The 20622-nt window shown below is 39.6% G+C and overlaps 1 protein-coding gene across 2 annotated transcripts in view; it reads left to right on the forward strand.

Annotated features, from left to right (window-relative positions):
• The window catches only part of DAPP1 (dual adaptor of phosphotyrosine and 3-phosphoinositides 1), a 57041-nt gene extending 40372 nt beyond the window's left edge, over nt 1–16669 (forward strand). The window contains exons 4-9 of one of the 2 annotated variants that reach the window (XM_055587802.1): nt 2786–2916; nt 7731–7778; nt 9381–9443; nt 10139–10224; nt 13349–13436; nt 14762–16669. In XM_055587802.1, the coding sequence (XP_055443777.1) occupies nt 2786–2916; nt 7731–7778; nt 9381–9443; nt 10139–10224; nt 13349–13436; nt 14762–14830 (485 nt within the window). In that variant the 3' untranslated portion in view covers nt 14831–16669. The remainder of the gene's footprint in view (nt 1–2785; nt 2917–7730; nt 7779–9380; nt 9444–10138; nt 10225–13348; nt 13437–14761) is intronic. The other variant, XM_055587803.1, reaches the window with a different exon arrangement.
• Nucleotides 16670–20622: the final 3953 nt, after the last annotated feature.

Genomic DNA, 20622 nt, shown 5'->3' on the forward strand with positions numbered 1-20622 from the left:
CCTCCATTATATCGGTGATGCCATCCAGCCATCTCATCCTCCGTTGTCCTCTTCTCCTCCTGCCCTCGATCTTTCTCAGCATCAGGGTCTTTTCAAATAAGTCAGCTCTCTGCATCAGGTGGCCCAAGTATTGGAGTTTCAGCTTCAACATCATAGGAAACTAGTATAGGCAAGTATATACCTGGGTGATGTTTGGTTCTATGCAAAAGGACAGAGGATTGACCAGGGGCATCTTTCTAGGGCATCATTTAAAATATTATTTTCATATTAAGCATATGAATAGGATAATAATTTAGCATCAACTTTGAATTTGAATGGCAACCCACTCCAGTATTCTTGCCTGGAAAATCCCATGGACAGAGGAGCTTGGCAGTCCACAGTCCTGGATTGCAAAGAGTCGGACACAACTGAGCGACTTCACGTCACTTGAAGATGAAGCACAAGATTTCACATTCCTTTTCTAATTTGTGCGCTGCATTGAGACCTGAGCTCCGGTCTTCTCCTCCACTGTCAGACGGAAGTGTTAAGAGGCGTCTGTCTGAGTGATATAGTCAGTGACTATCTAGACTACTGCCATGGTTATTCTTAGCACATAGTTACATTTAGGTCTTCTTTACCTAATTTTAAAATCCATGTTCCCAAAGATGGCGCTCACTGGAATTTCACTTAAGCATTTAAAAATATATCAGAACGTAACAACATCTAACATTTTTATAATCCTTTCACAAGCCCGTCTTTATTTGGAGCTTAAAACAGCTTCATGAAGAAAGGGTAATCATTCTCACTTGTCAGAGGAAGAAAGAAGCTTGGAATAGAATGTCCAAAGCAACAGGGGCTGAGTGCCATGGTGGCTCTTTCCACGAAGCCAGGCTGGCTGCCAGAAAGTGTTTCTCTCAGGCAGGTCCCTGAGTAACCAGTCCCCAGTTCACCAAGCCTCTGCCATGTCACAGCTGCATCCATACGGGCCCTGCACAACGGCTGCTCTGGGTTTAGGTATTGCTGCTTTCACTATGACTGTAAACCTGTAACTGGCCCCTCGTCCCAAGATGACTGGATCTTTTCTCATGAAAGAATTGCCTTAACAGAAAGGAGTGCAGGCAGCGTGCAAGAGCAGGACTGGGCCTTCTGAGAACTGCAAAAGCCACTTTTCACTGTGATCCCAGTGCTCCTGAGATGAGTTGGGTGCAGAGCGAGGAGGAGGCCACTGTTTGGGGTGCCCCTCTTTGGCTGTTCTCAGTGACCCTTTCACTTTCCAGCAGGGCCTTATCTGGGCCCCTGTGTCAGAAGACATTGTTCTGTTTTTGCAGTCAGTTCACTGTCTCTACTCAAACCTCATAGAAAGATTTTGCTTTGTTTGTAGGTTTATCATTATTATGTTGGTTTTTTCTTTTTAAACTGCAGAAGAGGTATTTTCCTTTCCTTGTTGCGTCTTTTTCACTCCAATTCAAAGTCTATACTTTCTGTGAGCTTTCTGTTGCCCCATCAAAGAAGATTTCCCTGACCTGATATAAATACCACGCTACCCAGACCCCTTTCTCTTTTCACTCTTCATGCCTTCACTTTGCTTTGTTAGGGTTTTCATAACAATTCTCTCACCTGACTTCTCTTTTTTTTCCAAAATGTTTCTGTCTCTGTGGCCATGAGAGTGAATGCTGTATCTCCTTGGTCTGCTGCTATATCCCCTGGGCCTACACAAGTGCCTGGCACTCAGGAGAGCTCAGGAAATATGTGTTGAATCAACTACTGAAATCTTTGCATCTCACCCAGTGTCTCGTACAATCCTGGACCTTCCGTATGAAAGACCCAAGTGAAATAAAAAAAAAAAAACAACCAAGAAGCCAGAGCAAAGGGTAGAAAACCCTTAACTTATTCTTTTTGTAGTCACTTTCTAGTTTCTGATTGACTGATTGATCAGGGGAAGGGAGGGATGCAGAAGGGGGAAATATCAGTGATGAGTTGAAAGCTCTCAGCCCCCAATACCTGGCCCCCCCAGGCTGGGGGTGGGGTGGGCTTTTTCTGCCTGGACCACCTCCTTCACATGGAAGTGAAGGTAATTACACAGTGGCCTTAGCCTATTCACTTCATATCCACCAAAGAAAAGCAAAGCCTTCTTTTCCTTCAGCTGTCAATGGGGTGGTAGGAGACAGTAGGGAAAATGCTATGAGCTCATATTTTTTAGGTCCATGGATTTGTTACAAGCTGTTCTGAAAACAGTACAAAGTAGAACAGTGGAATAAATCCTCCTATACCTGGTACATTGTGTGGTTTTGTTTGCACAACTTTTATAAAGCCCGCCTGGAAAACCAACAGTTATTGCTAAGGTCTAATGGAGTCTAATGGTGTCGCCTCCCCTAGGAAAACATTTCTAAAGCATTCCATAGAACTGCACTTCTTATGCATGATCTTTTTTGTCTTCGTGGTACTTTTTATACCCTGCCACCTATAGACATCTCTCCTAGAAAGCAGAGTTACCACATGCACAACCAGCATGCTTGGTTCACACTGCTGATGGTGGTCTCATCACCCTATTCAGTTAAATGACTATATTCATGGCTAATTCTGTCCTAGACTAGAAGGGCAGAAATTATCTCACAATGCTTTGTATCTCCAGTGTCCAGTTTAACAGCCTGGAATGTAGTTTGTACTCGATAAATGTTGAGACAGTGAGTCAGTGAATCCATGTAAAACAAGAAACTTTATGATCCAGGCACAGTGATCTGGTGTTAGCATTTGGACTCTCTTTTTGGGGCTTATATTCGATTTTTTTTTTTTGGTCTACATGCAGGCACTCTGATTGTTCTGAAACACCCCTATCCCAAAAAAGTGGAAGAACCATCCATTTATGAATCCGTCCGGGTTCACACAGCAATGCAGACGGGAAGATCAGAAAATGACCTGGTGCCCACTGCGCCTTCTGTAAGTGGCCATCCATCTGCCCACCGGGCTCACTGTCCAAAAGCAATAACATACAATAAGTTACACACATTTTACAGTACTTTTGTTCACATAAAATTCTACCTTGGGATATAAAACTGGAAAAGGAACGTAAAGTTCTAAGCCTATGGCTCATGTGGTCCAGGGTAAAGTGTAAAACAAACAAAAAAAAATTAAAATGCGATAGTGATAGGATTTTAAAGATTTCAGAAATGGCACTTAAATCCTGTCCTTACTTCACCAAACAAGTTCATGGTAGAATGTGCGAAAGATGTTTATGGTCACACAGTTGTCTAAATGGTTATTCTATAAATTCATTAAATAAAAAAGTTCTTTTACATTTCAACTTTCTCTGGAAGAAAAAGATTCTCCACCTTTACTATAAATTCTCAGGATATTATTTTTTTCCCTGGCCTTTTTATTGCTTATGTTTTTCCTTCACTAAATGAAGGTTCCAGACAGAAGACATTTGGACTCCTTTGCAGCGTGTGAGCCACTGTTCACTTTCAGTGCAATGGGGGCTTTCATTGCTCTCTTTGGAGTCCACTGGCGTTTGTTCTGTGAGCTGTGACCCTGCAAAGACTCCTCTCCAGCACCTTCTTCCCTTGACTGTGCCCAGGGCGCCCTGATTCCTTTCCTCTTTCTCATTGGCTGCATGCTCTCGTATAAGGTATCTGGCTGTGTCCTCATGATAAACAGGATCACACCTAAATGAAATGTCAAACACTAGTTCTAGATAGCAATCATTATACTTATTTAGCTACAGATTAAATAAAAACATGCATGACTTTTTTGTCTCTGCGGCCGTACTTCTTCTACCCTGCCACCAGAGACATCTCTCCTGAGAAGCAGATTTACCGTGACTTCCAGCTTAACAGTTTTCGGCGGATGGCCACTGTCTTCATCCGCCTGGATCCTCCTCTTCTCGCTGGCCTGACCTTATGCTTCTCTCCCACATTCACGCTGGAGGACCCCGCGTTTCTGAATGCTCCTCCTCTCCTCCCTGCATCTGAAACCCTGCCAACATCTCTGCTGTTCCCTCATGCTTAGAGGCTTGCATCTGGGATCAGTCTCTTCCAGAAAGCCCTCTTGACCCCTTCTTGCTTCCTCTAACACCCCGTCCTCTGTGCATGCTCTGCTCACCTTTATCCTTGAATCATCGGACAAGAGGCTGGCTACCTGCACGGAGTCCACCCTTCCCAGGAGCCTGAGACTTTACCCGGAACTGGAATCATAGTCAGTAGCTTTATAGGCTAATCAGGTTCACGACACATTACATTGTTACTATGCTACGTCCACTCAAAAATAAAAATCCTGGAAATTGGCTGAGGAAGATGTTTTAGCTTTTTTTTTTTTTTTACAAAGGGACGTAGAAGACCTCTGAACTAGAGAAACTTAGGAACGCAAGACAGTAAATAGTCTCAAGTCGAAACAGACCAGAGAACACATCACGATCCAACCAAGTCTTTGTTTTCCGGTCGACTGTACTCTTTCTGTCCTTCCTCTTCACCATCCTACCCCACCACCAATCACTTCACCATCATTTTCATTTGTACTCTCAGTTTTACTTTACATTCTTCTCTGTTACCTTCCCCTAAAGATATCCACTCAAGGTCGATCAAACCAGACCCTACTGCATGCGTCCTTTTTCAATAGTAGAATGCAGATAAGACCGAACTTGTGGAGTTGGTGTGAGCATGAGACACGGGGCATACTTGGGTAGAAACAACCTTCTTGGGATCAAATTCTGCAAGCTTTATTGCTTGCCTCCTTTGCCCACTCCAGGTGTCAGATGGACTCACCTGCCCAAGGATCCAGCAATGAACATACACAGAAGGTTCTGCATAATGGCATTTTAAAAACAGTGCTGGAATTCCCTGGGGGTCCAGTAGCTTGGCAGTCCTGTATTTAGGACTCAGCCGTTTTCACTGCCCAGGCTAGGTTCAATCCCTGATCAAGCAACTAAGATTCTGCAAGCCAGGGACAAGGCCAAAATTAACTAATTTAAAAAAATGAAACAATGGTGAGTGGATAAGTTGAAAATGTCTTCACTCACACTGTATAATGATAAGTCCATGTCATTTGTTGTGCATTGATATGGACAGAAAACCAGAAAGATTTTCCAGTGGATTCTTGTGTCACAGTACCTCACTATGGAATGGACCAGCCAGCTGGGGAACAGTCACCGTCTTATCAGGGACTCTTCTCCCCTGGCTGAACGCAGGAGTTCACAGCTTTGATTGAGGGCTTGCTTCTGGGCTTCTGCCTGCTCTTGTGGAGATGCCCTTCTTGCACAAGCACTGGCAGTGGAGGAAGGGGATTACGTACTATTTACAGGAAAAAGAACTTCTTGCTTGAAGTGAAAATGAAAATAGGTGTCCTATCGCCCAGAAATGTAGATGCATCTGTAAAACTGTTTACTATCCTTTGGCAACTGCATTTGGGGAAATGATTGTTTATATATTTCATACACAATATAGGGTTGGGCTTCTGAGATAGGATAAATTTAATTAATTCATTTGCTTAGCAAATTTTTTAAAAAAGTGCCTACAATGCACTGAGGACTGTTTTAAGCACTGGAGGGTTGGCAATAAATTAGGCAAATGCTCTGCCCTCATTGAGCTCACACTGTTAGTAGGGGGATCATGACAATCATCAACATAAGAATAAAAATCCAGATTCTAATAGGAAATTAACACTGATGCAGTGCCACACTCCCATCCGCAGATCCCATTTAGGCGTCAGTCATCAGTTTTCTTAGTAAGGCGCCTTAGAGCATAAGGATCCAATCCAAAATCACAAGTTGCCTTTATCTGCCCCGCCTCTTGAGTAGGCTTCATTCTGGAACACATCCTCAGTTTATCCCACCTGATGGCTTTTGACTAAAATTAAGGCAGGCAGGGCTTCCCAGGTGGTGCTAGTGGTAAAGAACTTGTCTGACAATGCAGGAGACATAAGAGATGCTGGTTCGATCCCTAAATCAGGGAAGATCCCCCGGAGTAGGAAATGGCTACCCACTCCAGTATTCTTGGCTGGAAAATTCCATGGACAGAGGATCATGGAGGGCTACAGTCCATCGGGCTGCAAAGAGTTGGCCATGACTGGCATGAGCACACACAAGGCAGGCAGATAGAAAGGATGATAGCCGGGCTAATGCTTTAATTTTAAAATATTTAGGTTGTTTCCAATTTGGGGCTGTTAACTCTCTTCTTCTAGATGAGAAGACTTAAAAAATAAATCTGCTGCTTTATAGATATTTCCTTTCTTACCTCCCAAGACCATGAATAAAATTGGTATGCTCAGCTCTTTTCTCTGCAGCCTTTCACTTATCTATCAAAACCTTAGAAAAATACTAGATTTATCATATGTTGTTTGGATGGAGGTAAGATGGAGTCAGTAGCATGATTTCTTAGTGTGATTTCAATTCTATCAGTATCTTCTACAAAATAATTTATCTTTATTTTGCCTCTGTAGACTCAATAATCCAAAATGGTAATTTTTTCTGTTTCCATAATATAATATCCAAACTCAATTCAGTCAGTTCAATTTCTTTTAATGTCAAAATGAATCAAATTGATTATTCAATATCAAAGTCACCAATGCTATCAAACATTATTTAAATGAATACCTGGGAATTTCACTGTTACTTCAGTGTCCTAAGAATTTTAAAGGAAGTGGTCATAGTCATAGGTTATTTCTGGCTTTAAATCTTTATTTTGATGGTTGCTGTTCCTCTTTTTCCTTGGTAGGGAGAATTCATCTCAGGAACAAATACTGTGGAAACTCCCATGAAAAAACATTGACATCAATCAAATCATTTCCCAATTTTTATTCATTTTTTTTCTTACTAATATAAGATGTATTATGATATCATAGAACAAAATAGCCTACCATGAATCTAAGTTCTTCAGGAATGTATGAATTTTGACATTTTTTCACCTGAGGGTCCTGGTTTTATGCAAATTGCTATTCATGCTGTTCCCCACCATTCCTTATACTTCATAAGTGCCAGCTATGTGTCATATTGTTACCCTTGAATTATTGATAGGTGAGATAAAAGAAATGACTCATTCTCACTTTAAATCCTTTCTGGGTGAATCAAGTCTAAATAGATATGCACTCTTGAGAGTCTATCCCATGGAATATAGGTCTCAAGAGATAGTCTGTGAAAAAACAAAGGGGTGGGGTTGGAGAATTATATGATAAATTGTAGAAAACGCGCTTTCTAATTCACAAAGCAGTTTAGCAGAATACAGACTCTGGGAAGTACAGAAATCCCTCTTCTTTGCTTTATCCAAAGTTGCCCATGTACTGAGCTTATGGCAGTGTGTGTGGCTGTGTTTATGTACATAACACCCCAGCAACAATCCGAGCAGCTGGGATGCACAGACGCCCTTTGCCCAATGCAGGCTCTTATAAATGGTATAGCTTATATAACCTGGTTGACTGCAAAGTGCTAACTCACGTCAGAGGAGAATCTGTGCACTGTTCTCTGTTGCTGCAAAATCACACCGGACAATCTGGTCTGAAAACAGTCTTTACCACATGGGAAGGATTTTCAAGTGCCTCAATGAAGAAGGAAAGGCAATTACTAAAGATCAAAGGCAAATTCATTTCATTTTAAAATAGGACAGTGTGGCGGATTCATTTTGATATTTGGCAAATCTAATACAGTTATGTAAAGTTTAAAAATAAAATAAAATTAAAAAAAAAAAATAAATAAAATAGGACAGAAATAGACAAAATTCAAGTTGTGATAGTCTTGGGCTTCATTTGAGTGTTTCTTTCTTTTTCAGCTGGGCACCAAAGAAGGCTACCTCACCAAACAGGGTGGTCTGGTCAAGGTAAGGAAGCGTGTGGCCTCCAGCATCGGCCAGAAAGAGAGAGAACGCATCCTGGGGGCTCAGTTCTCATTTTGACTTTTACTTTTAAAAAGCAGAACTGCCTACTCATTTTGACCCAGCTATAACATTTACCTGTTTACAGAATTCATCTTGATGGCTAATGTTAGTCAAAATTCTATAAAATCACTTGACTATTCTTTGGCAAAGTGACATGTATGAAAATAGCCTACCTATCATTAATACTCAAAACTTAAAATCCTTCTGATGCAACAACTGAGGATTAAAGTAGCAAATTAACTCTAGCACATATCTTTTTTTATTCAATAATTTTTTTACCATCTCAATCATTTTCTAAGCCTTTAATTTTATATTGGGATATAGCCAATTAACAATGTTACGGTAGTCTCAGGTGAACAGCAGAGGTACTCAGCCATTCATATACATGTATCCATCCTCCCCCAAACTCCCCTCCCACCTAGGCTGTCAGATAACATTGAGCAGAGTTCCATGTCTAGTACATACCTTTGCTTTTTAAGAAGTTTTTTTGGTAAAAAAAAAGTCAAAATTTTATGAAATGTTTACCTAACAGTAGACAAAAAAATAGAACAACAAGCCAACCATCTCACTGGTACTAATGTAACTATCTTATAAAATCCCAAAGAAAACAAAATTTAGGACTTTACTAGGTGGGAGGTATTCAACTGTTTTCTGTTTATGTGACTGTACCTTTAAAGGTACTCAGTTTCATATTCATGGGCTAAGAAGACCTTCATGGAGTGTCTGTTCTTTCTCATTTAAAGTGTCAGGGCACTGAATCTCTCAAGGGTACTGGCCTGCTTGAATTTAACCTAAATATTTAGTTATATTGTCCCGACTCAAGTGTATTGTTCCTGGGAAGAGGAAGTATTCATGTTCGTAGCATTATTTTTAAATCCACTGTTACTTCCTTTAATTGGGAACATTGCCACCAAAGATGATGAGCGTTCAGTTAGTACAGAAGAAGGAGACAAAAAAAAAACAAAACCAGGAGACAGAGGGTAACAAGACAGTGGGTAACATTTTTCCACCAATGCTCTGGAATTTCTAGGCAAGGTTTAGAATAGCATGTGGTTTGAGGTTCCTAAGCTTTAGTTTGTTTGTTTGTAAAACAAGAATAATAATATTTGGCATTGTATGAGGGCTGTCTATAATGTATATAAACCTCCAAGGATAGTATGAATTTTCAATAGGTGCTCAAAAATTATATCTATTCTTACCATAATTTTATTAAGATTATTAAGTCTTACTAAGATGGAAATTTTAGTGGTTTATTGTAATGTAAATCACCTTAAATATTTATGATAGGTTATTTCTTTTTACTTGCTTAAAAATGTTAATGATATCTTTGCCTCTGTTACGAGCTTAAGGCATGGAATCGTTTTAATTTTTTAAACTTTAAAATTTTAAGGCTCACTTTGAAAGTTTTTTTTCTCAGAAATAACACCACAAGAATATTTCATTGTATCTAATCTTGTAGGTACTTTTACAACAAAAGGAAATTATATGGTCCAGATATTATAATCGTGTATGCAAAGCCTACATGTTTTATTTTATTTTTTTCAGACCTGGAAAACAAGGTGGTTTACTTTGCACAGGAATGAACTGAAGTACTTCAAAGACCAGATGGTAAGAAACATGATCATATATTTTCCCTTTAAAAATAAGCTCTCTAAATGAAAAGAATATCTGCCTTTTAAATCCCTGAAATTTATAGGAAACATCCTATAAATGACTGGAGATGAGAGTTCTTGATTCCTGATATGAGCAGAGCTTTCTTGCATAAATGAGACCTGTATAGCAGACACTGTTCTCAGTCTGGCTAACCTCTAGCTCTCAGGGGCATGCCACCCCCTATGTTTAGAGCAGTGGAATTGTTCCCTTACCACACTGGGTGGACTGTCTCTGTAGCAGTGTTCTCCTCTATTAAAAATATGTCCATTTATCACGTCTAACTCACTAAGCAAATTCAAAATTATTTCATCTCTTCTTATTTTTCCTACACAAAATTTCTGAGAAAGTGGATGTCTAAAAACACGGGAGAAAAATATGCCTCCCTTCCACGTGTTAAAAATCCATCTCCACCAAATTTGAATTGACAATGAAAGTGTCTTTTTGATGTCCAATTTCATGAAAAGCCAATCCCCAGATAAGCATGTGGCTTTCCTCAGGAAGTTTTTCTATTATCAATTCCTGTAGTGGAAGTAAAGTTAACAGTCACTCATAGTGGAAACTTGTTTGGGGAATGAGCAATGAACAGATTTGTGTGTGTGTGTGTGTGTGCGTGTATTTTATGATGACATAGTTTGTCCTTTTGTTTTAAGTCACCAGAACCAATTCGGATCCTAGATTTGACGGAATGTTCAGCTGTACAATTTGATTATTCACAGGAAAGGGTAAACTGCTTCTGGTAAGTTGTTTTATAGAGGAAATGTTTTTTAAAATCTTCTTGCCAGACACTTAGTTTAGCAGAATGAAAAATTGTATGTCTAATGTACACAGATGTTTTGATCTGAGGCGGTACATGCATATTAGGAGTCCTTTCAGCTGAATGTGACATACAATCTCATTTGTTGTTTTTCAGTCACTAAGTTGGGCTTCCCAGGTGGCACAGTGGTAAAGAATCTCCCTGCCATGCAGGAGAAGTAAGAGATGGGGGTTCAATCCCTGGGTTGGGAAAATCGCCAAGTTGTATCAGACTCTTCTGTAACCCCATGGACTGTACCCGACAGGCTCATCTGTCCATGGGATTTCCCAAGCAAGGATACTGGAGGGGGATGCCATTCCCTTCTCCAGGGGATCTTCCCAACCCAGGGGTCAAAACCACATCTCCTGCATTGGCAGGCAGATTCTTTACTACTGAGCCACATGGAAGCCCTATACTCATTTAAAGCGGTATAGACAAATAAGGAGTTCTGCTGGGTCTGATTCTTTACGTCGCACACTGCAACAAGTATGACGCACATGGCAGGATGCCAGTCACATGTTAGACAGCTTTCACTCCTTTGAGATATTTTATTCAATTTTAGTTATAACTTTGCTGACTCCAAGAATGAGTGATTTGTGTAATTATGACAATTCTTGCAGATGGCACCAAAGTGTTTTATTCTAACACTATTAGTGTATCATGATAATTTTCTAACTGGGAGGAGTAAAGTGTCTTAAGAGAAAAGTGTTTTATTTCTCACCATTTATTTTAAAAGTTTTTAAACATATAAAATTTGAAAGACTTACATGGACCTCTGCTCAATGTTATGTGCCAGCCTGGATGGGAGAGGGGTTTGGGGGAGAATGGATATATGGACATGTATGACTGAGTCTCTTTGCTCTTCATTTGAAACTATTATAAAATTGTTAATCAGCTATACTCCAATACAAAATAAAAAGTTTGAAAAAAAAAGAATAAAAAAAGTTGAAAGTCTTATATACCCATATACCCTTCACCTAGATGCATCAATCACTAATATTTTGCATATTTGCTTTATCTCTATCTATTCACTTCCTTTTGTTGAACCAATTGAAAGTAAGTTGCAGGCATCATGGCACTTTCCCCGTGAATATTTAAATTTGTATCTACTAAGAATAAAAATATCACCTATAGAACAATATCACTGTCCCACCTAAGAAAATTAACATCAACTATTGTTAATTAATGATTGGATAGTATCAGCCAATGATGGAAATCTTTTTTAAATTCACATAAAGATACCAGTACATTCTAACAGGGGTTTGTATTTCTCATATAACAAGCAATCGGGAGGCAGACGGCTACACTGACAGGGTCCTGTCCAATGTCTATATAGTTCTTTTGCTCTTTTCCTCATGCTTACTACTTCAGGGTCCAAGAGAAATAGTCCAGCTGTAGGTCTCATATTTTCATGTAAGCCATGAAGAAAGATGCTGGGATGGGATGAGCCAGGTCTGCCCTATCAGGAAAGCAGACATTTCCTCAGAAACTCTTCTATCATATTTCCCCTCCTATCTCATTGGCCAAGACTGCAGCCAATGGCCATCGGCAGCAGCAAGGGAAGCTAGAAAAGGGTACTAGTATGATCATGATTGTGCTTCCCAGGTGGCTCAAGTGGTAAAGAATCTGCCTGCCAATGCAGGAGACACAGGTTCAATTCCTGGCTCGGGACGATCCCTTGCAGGAGGGCGCAGCAATCCTGTCCAGTATTCTCGCCTGGAGAATCCCATGGACAGAGGAGCCTGTCAGGCTGCAGTCCATGGGGTCGCAAAGAGTCAGACACAACTGAGTGATTGAGCATGCATACATGATTATAATTGGCTCCAACTAATTGTAATTTATTGCCTGGGGTTCTGTTAGCAAGAAGAAAGGAAAAATGATCTCTATTAACAGGTAGTTAATCATGTCTCTCACAAGGAGTACCAAACAATGACAATTCCAGCAATCAGTTTTGTACAGTGTGCGCACAATATCACACCCCCTCCCCAATTTCCCCTCTGTCTACTAGTTGCCCAAGGGGACTTCACATCAAGGTTTACCTTTCATACACAGAGACTTACCTCTTGTCTATTAAACATTATTTACTGGTGTAAACAAGATATGTCGCTTTGGTTTTAGGGTATAGAAACCCTTCTGGTTTCAGTTCAAGGCTTTTTTTATTTTTTCACGAAAAGGACAAAAAAATTTTTTTTAGTGTTTTGTGTCTCAACTGTTAGGATAGAAAGTATGGGAAAGATATAAATCAGATGATTTTTTAAGTTAATTAATTAGACTGCATCAGGTCTTATTTATGGCACGTGGGATCTTTTAGCTGCAGCGTTTGAACTCTTAGTTGCAGTATGTGGGATTGAACCTGGGCACCCCCTGCATTGGGAGCTGGGAGTTTTAGCCACTAGACCACCAGGGAAGTCCATGAGTCAAATGATTTTGACTCTATAACCCAAGACACAGTCAAAGGAGGAGTTAATTCTCTTCCTAGAACAGTCTTTCATGCCAGCAGGCAAGTTTGTCTTCCCTTCAGCAAAGATTAATTCATGGCAAGAAGGAGGAAAAGTAAATAGTTGATGAGATTTATTGTCTCCTTTGCTGCTCTGAAAAGTTAAAATTGCCTTCGTCCACAGAGGCCGCTGTCTTCCTTGTTGCAGCCAGCTAACACAAATGAATTCCTTCAGCAAACTCTTTTATTTGTGTTGCTTGTTCTTTGAATTGTAGCACAAGTCCTGAGTCATTTAATGAATCAGCGGAATAAACACATGTGTGTATTCAGCCTAGATCATGAACAATAGAAGGATCTGGGTTTTACCTGGACCTCTTCCCCACCTCCATCCCACCCTTTGGACTCATTAAAATATACAAATCTACCTGTAAAAATAATAATGTGAATGTGCAACATCCTCAACATTTCTGCAGTTTTCCAGCAGGCCTAGCTCTCTATATACCAACTCCTGAGGTTCTTACCCAGGTTCTACGTCAATTCTTTTTCCACTTGGAATACTTTAATGAGTGCTCAACTAATAAGATGTTCAATGGTCTGGAATATCTTACATTCTTTCTTTTGTCTTATCAGCTTAGTATTTCCATTCAGGACATTTTACCTCTGTGCAAAGACAGGAGTAGAAGCTGACGAGTGGATCAAGATATTACGCTGGAAGTTGGTAAGTTATTCGTGTCTCTGAATGCCTAGTACTCCCAAATCACATGTTGATGATTTCAAACTTATTTCTACTGGAAGAGTCAGGGAACCCCTGAAAACCTACGGGAAGTCAACATGCAGGCTTGTGGAAGAGTCTGTTCATTCTTCTCGAACATGGAAGGGTTGAAGAAAGGAGTAAGGACAGAAGAATGAGGCTGCACTGGGGTCTCATTGCCAGAGCCTAGCCTAGTGTCTATCAGACTTCTGATGTCTATCAGACTTCCTGTTAGTGTGTGGGTGGTCCAAGTTGGCCTGGAGGAGGACGTGTGGTACCAGAAGGACAGATAGAGGAACACAGACATAACTCTATAGTAGAAAATCCTTTTATATTGTCAGAGAAGGTGGTCTTGCCAGAAAGACTTAGCTTAGTGTTCTGTATAATCGTTACTTTGTGCAGGTCAAGGACAAAAGGTATTTTAATTTATCTGCTTTCCATATACCTCCTGGGAGGAAGACAAAGTGCTTATAAGAACATACTAGTCTCATGCAATTTTTGTGCGTGTGTGTGTTTGCAAGTTAGTCAGTTGTTAGCCAAGAACTTGTCAAAGCTTTCTCAAATTTCATATAAATACCACCTTGAATCCCTTGATGTTTTCAGCTATAGACAGTAATCTCCAATTTTCAAAATGAAATTAGCTTATATTTAGAACCTTACTGAATAGTCCTTTCTAAATACTAGGATTTTTGCTTTTGGTTGTCTTCAATTTTAGATCCAAAGAACTATAGCCCTCCTTTTGAGATAGTTCCAATGTATTTGATATTCAGTGGGGAAATACTTTGCCCTATGAAGTCTTTGCTCAAATATGAATTATTTTTTATTGTTTCTGTTTGATAACTTTGAAAGTGACATGTAATCATTATATAAAATTTAAAGTAAAAACAGCAAATGAACATTTCAGATTTCTCCCTTTGCATATAAACATTTAAAACCAAATTTAATCATTCTGTAGTGTTCTTCATCTGCTCACTTAACAATGTATAATGTACATTTTTCCATATGAATACATTTAGATTTATATCTTCATTTTGATTCATTAGTGTTGCTATTACTAAAAGTGCTAGGCCAGTTCCCAATTTGTGCATGTTTTAGCAACCACTTTATAGTATTTCTCCTGAGAAAAAAACAGAAAACAAGAGTAAAATTGGGGAAGAGGGGATATGATAATTACTTGTTGTTGCATAGTTTTCTTACCATTCAGCATTTTGTATTTAATATTGGTTAAAAGCCAAAGTTTGTTATCTTAAAGTTGCTCAATAGTCCATACAGGTGGGTGTGCTTTCTTACAGTCTCAAATAAGAAAACAGCTCCATCAAGGGGATGGCACAGTCCGATCTCGGTCGTTCATCTTTCAGTAGACAGATCCCCCTCAGTGAGGGAGACCCTGGACACAGGAGCAGGATGGAATGCTCCCAATGCTGGGGTCCTCGGCACATTTCACATGAGAACTGACTGAGGGCTTTTCTGTAGAAACAAATCAAAAGCAGAGGCAGATTTGGACCGTCCAGAAGACACCACATTTGCTGATTCAGGGAAAACTGCTGCCCTTCAGGATCCTACCATCTCCCTGAGACTACCGAAGCGTCCTCGTTCTGACAGGAATGGACAGACCACTGCAACCAGGCGTGCTGGCTCTTAGAACACGCAGTAGGAGATGGTTCTGTATTCCCTCATTGTCGTCCCCAAGCTGGTTGACATTGGTTACCCGGAGTCCCACCCTGCATCATAGTCAGCTCATCTGAGTCTCAGACTGTGCGTTTAACCAGGAAGGAAATGGCTATTTATGTAGCCTGAAGCGTAAGACTGCTTCTTCAGAAAGTATATTGGGGTAGCAAATGTCCAAGATTGGTGGGAGGGCAGTGTTTTTGTTTTTAATTTTTTCCCTCATTTATACAAAAAACAAAGCAATTTCCAAAACAAAAATGGAAAATATTTGTAATATTTATTTTCTCTTTGTAAACAGCTCAGATATCTACTGGGTCCTGTTTTCCTTCTAATGATAAACCCGTGAGAACTAGATCTCCTGTGGGCTATAAGGCAGAATGATAAAGATAACAGGAGGTACAATCTTAAAAAATCATCTCTTTTAGTCATTTTGGGGGAAATATAGAATTCTTATATTATTAATATTCTTATATTCTCATTCTTATAAAGAATGAGAAAACAAATAGAGGAAGAATGAGAAAGTCATAGGTAATTTCTAGTTTAAATATAATAATCATGATAATTATTATTCTAACAATAAGAGAGGACTTGTAAGCACTAAGTTCTTCATCCCACACTTCTCAAATAGCCTGAAAGAGACTTCTCAAGGAGAGTGTGTTGTAACAGTGCCTTCCAAAAAGTGAGCAGTAGGTACTGGCCCAAGAGAAATAAGATGTATCCCGCACTGCAAGGAGCATCCTACACCTTATTCAAGAGCAACTTCTTTTGCCTACTGAGGGAGCAACACTAATCCACATATGGAGTGTAATGCTTAGCTTTAGCATCAGTCCTTCCAATGAAAATTCAGGATTGATTTCCTTTAGGATTCAGCATGGAGGAAATCATTCTTTGGGATGTGTTACACAGCATTTTCAAGCCAGAATAAGGGGGTTGAAATTGGGAGATAAGATACCATCATCCAGAGCTCCTAAGTAGATTCTAACTCCTTCTAGAATCTTTATTAATAATGCTTTAATAGGCTGAAGTTTGAAGGGAGACGAAAGTGTACGAAGAAACCAAATAAAAATGTTGTGGGGCAAAGCTATGACATTGCTCTTGCGGTCCAAAGGGCAACTTTGTTATTGAATACATTTCTTCTGTTATTTGAACATCTCTCAAAAATTACATGTTTCAACAAGGTTTTTAATGTATTTTGTAATGTTTGTATCATATGAGATAAAGCAAATGTCAAGTTAAAATGTATTGTGTCAAGTTTGCAAAGAAGTTAGACATAAATGTTCACTGAGATGTAGTTTCATGTTTTGTTTTAGATCCAGAAGTGTTTGTGTAGGTAGCATTGTTTCTATTTTTTGTAAAATATGTTATTTATATCCTTTGGTTGTATCAAAAAGAGCATGATTTTGCTGTGTCTGTAATATTTTGCTATTAAAGTGTTTTTAGTATCTAATTTAAAAGATATACAATTGATTAATATCATAAATAGCAACGAAGAATCCACTTTGGTTAGACTACAAGTTACTAAGGATTGAAGGATTCAGAGTTGAAGAAATAGTCCCCGTCCTCAAGGAGTTTTTAGTTGAATATAGGCAAGATAAGAAACATGCATAATAATGCATAAAAGTAAACACGATAAATGCTGAAAGTGAGGCAAAGCTAGATGATGGGGTGTGCTTTAGCAGGACTGTTGTTCAGTCACTAAGTCACGTCTGACACTTTGTGACCCCATGGACTGCAGCACGCCAGGCTTCCCTGTCCTTCACCAACTTCAGGAGCTTGCTCAAAAGCTCCTGTCCATTGAGCTGGTGATGCCATCCAACCATCTCATCCTCTGTCATCCCCTTCTCCTCCTGCCCTCTATCTTTCCCAGCATAAGGGTCTTTTCCAGTGAGTCAGCTCTTTGTATCAGGTGTTCAAAGTATTAGAGCTTTAGCTTGAGCATCAGTCCTTCCAATGAAAATTCAGGATTGATTTCCTTTAGGATTCAGCATGGAGAAAATCATTCTTTGGGAGGCTTTTGACATGAAAAGGGCAGTCTAACACACACTATGTAATTAGTAATAATCCAGATGTTTACCTGCTCTCAACAGCCCTGGAAAGTGGTCGTGATTTCACCTCCTGAGGGAGATCAGGAAAAGGGCCTCGAACAAAGAAGGGTATTTCGTGCCAATGGCAGGCAAGTGGGGTTGTTTGAGATAATAGCGGTCTGTGTCAAGCTCTGTCACTAACAGTACACGCTCATTGTAAAGGAAGTACCTCAAGACCCTGCCGAAGTATCAGCAGTTGTTCTCAAAATTCCTCCAGGGAAAATCTTGCCCCACAGAAGCACTGTTGCCTCTGGATGAGGGGAGCCCCCCTCAACAATGGGAATGGCTGTAACTGCCTCCAGAGAAACCTGCCCTTATTCCAGGGCCGCTGGGCAGAATGCTCAGTGCTCGGAGCCCTCTCATCCAGCCAGGCGGCACCCACAAGTGGGCTCTTTGATCCTCTCCTCTCTCTCATGCTGGGAGTGCAGCTTAGGGAGTTACACTGTTGGTTTCAGGAAAGAGCAAGAGAATTATTACAGGGTGAATGTAAATTCTGCTCCCCTCCTCTACTGCTACTTCAGGTCAACTGCAGCAAACCTGTATTTCTGCCCATCTTTCCAGCCACATGCAGCCTTACACACTGCTTACCATGGATTCAGGAGTTTCTTAAATTATCTGTGGAAAAGGGCAGATTTTTTTTTTCTTTTGATATTTATGATCACTGGGATTTTGTAAAATCTAGTTAAGTTACTAGAAAACTGAAGAAACAAATACAACTATCACAATCCATTTTTTAAATTCAATAGACTTGGGACATCCCTGATGGTCCAGTGCCTAAGACTCTGAGCTCCCAATGCAGGCGGCCCAGGTTCAATCCCTGATCAGGGAACTACATCCTACACGCTGCAACTAAGATGGAAGATTCTGTGGGCTGCACCTAAGACCCAGTGCAGCCAAATAGATAAAATAGTTTTTAAAATTCAATAGACGTAGTATACCTGCTGTTTTTTTTTATACCCTTAACTCTCAACTTCTATAATTTGTCATGTACTAACAAACAGAACAGCCCACTCTGTGGACTACATCTCAAGTAGCTCTGGCTAGTGGACTGCCAAGTAAAACAGACCAGAGCCTTCTTGAGAAGAATTCATCTTGATGTTGCTATAATGTGCTTAATAACATCTACAGCCCCTTGAATTTATATAAAAGAGGTTATCCTCCATAACATGTGTGGGCCTCATTCAAGCCCTTGAAAGACCTGAAGAGCAAACCTGGGGTTTCCATGGAGAAGAAACAGATGGCAGGCTCAGCTCCTGCCTGAGATTTTCCAGCTTTCTTGCCTGCCCTACAGATTTGAGGTTTGCCAATTTCCAAAATCAGGTAACCAGTTCCTTGAAATTAATGTAGTTCATATATATCCTACTAGTTGTTTCTTTGGTGAACCCCAAGTGATACAACTTCTTTTCCCAAATACCTCATCATTTTACTATATATTTTATTGTTTGCTAAAATATTTTATTATTTTTGAATAGTTAAAAATTTAAGAAGTGCAATAAAGTTTACAGTGAAAAGGGTCATTCCTGGGATCTCTGTTCCCCAAGTATCCAGTTCCACTTCATGGAGGTTATCAATGACACCCCATTCTGTGTATCTCCACGGACACCATCATATCAATACAAGCAAGTATCAACATGCACACGTATTTTTTCTTCCTATACATAAACTGCAGCATTGCAGTTTCACTGAACACTATTTTTCATTGAACATTATGTTTTGGAGATCATTCCACCTCAGTACCTAACGTCTTCATTCTTTTTTTTCCATTGAGCCAATGTAGAAATTTCTCTAACCAATCCTCTATATTAGAGTGAACATATAATTTATCTAAAGTGGGACACTTGAAAGGAGCACTAAGATTACACCAAGAACAGCAGGTATAAACCGACGTTTAAAAAGGTCACCTTATCTGATAGATACTTCAGCTGTCTCTAATCCTTTGTTACTAAATTGCAATGAATACACTTGTAACTATACACTTCTCACACGTCCCTATGGACTGGCAACATAAATATCTAGAAGTGGAATTGGGGGCTTTTGTGTCAACTTCACCAGTCACTGGGTGCCCAAATTAAACATTTGTGCCTGTGGGTTCTGTTTCTTTGGAGAATCTTAATACAATGTGTCAAAGATTATGCACATTTGATCTTGGTATAGATTGCCAAATTGAGCGATTTAAACGGGTATAACAATTCACATTTCCATCAGTGGAGAATAAAAAATGTGCTTTTTTAATCTTTCCCCATTGACTTATGATGTCATTGTTACAATTTTTTATGTCTTATATGTATGTACTAAAGTCTGTTTCTGGGTCATTCTGTTCTACTGATCTGTCTAGTCATACATCTGATGTAGGTTTATACTATCTTCAAAAATAATCTAGTTCTATATTATCTTTTCAAAAATTCCTTAAGTTTTATCTTCCCAATGAACTATAGAATAATTATAGAATCTATTATACCTCTTAAAATGGAAATTTTAATATTAGTACTATTCACTATGCAAAGGTTAGTGAAGTGAAATTGCTCAGTTATGTCCAACTCTTTTCGACCCCATGGACTGTAGCCTACCAGGCTCCTCCCTCCATGGGATTCTCCAGGCAAGAATACTAGAGTGGGTTGCCATTTCCTTCTCCAGAGGATCTTCCCAACCCAGGGATCGAACCCAGGTCTCCCACATTCCAGGCAGATGCTTTAACCGCTGAGCCACCAGGGAAGCCCCTAAGTATCTTCATTTATTAGTTCTCTTTTCTGGGGTGTGTGTATGTATGCACATTGTGTATATGTGTGTGTGTATAAAATATATAATATATAGATAAATAAAATCACAATCTTGGTCACCTCATTTACAAAACACTTTCTTGTTTCATGCATCACTGCACTGGCAAAAACTTCCTGGACATAATTAAATAAAAATTGGGATAATGGGGATTCTAGATTTTTATCAATGTGTCTAATGCTTCATTAGGTTGTAACAACTAACTATTTATAGCTTGCTGAAGGTAAAACATTTCTCTTGTCCTTATTTCTTTGTAACGACTGTTGTCCTTGCTAAATTTTAATGCCTCATCTTGTTTTCTATAGCATCCTGTGCACAGCACTTCATCGCAACACTTCCTATGCCTGTTTTGTTTACTGAGCTGTACATTCTTTAACGATAGGTACCACAATTTAGTCTCTTATTTGTAGAGGATGGGAGGAGAGTGGGAGGGAAGAAGGGAAGGAGGGAGGAAGAAGGAAAGGAGGGAGGAAGAAGGAAGGAGGCAGGCCCAATGCCTAGCCAATCTCACCACACAACTTGAGGGACTGTGTTCACTCATATGCCACATAAAATGCATTCTTGGAGCACAGAAATATGACATACACTTGTGTGCCTTAGAATTCTGCATGTGGTACTTCTAGTGA

The sequence above is a fragment of the Bubalus kerabau genome, chromosome 7 (assembly GCF_029407905.1).
Source record: "Bubalus kerabau isolate K-KA32 ecotype Philippines breed swamp buffalo chromosome 7, PCC_UOA_SB_1v2, whole genome shotgun sequence".
NCBI classification, from domain to species: Eukaryota; Metazoa; Chordata; class Mammalia; order Artiodactyla; family Bovidae; genus Bubalus; species Bubalus kerabau.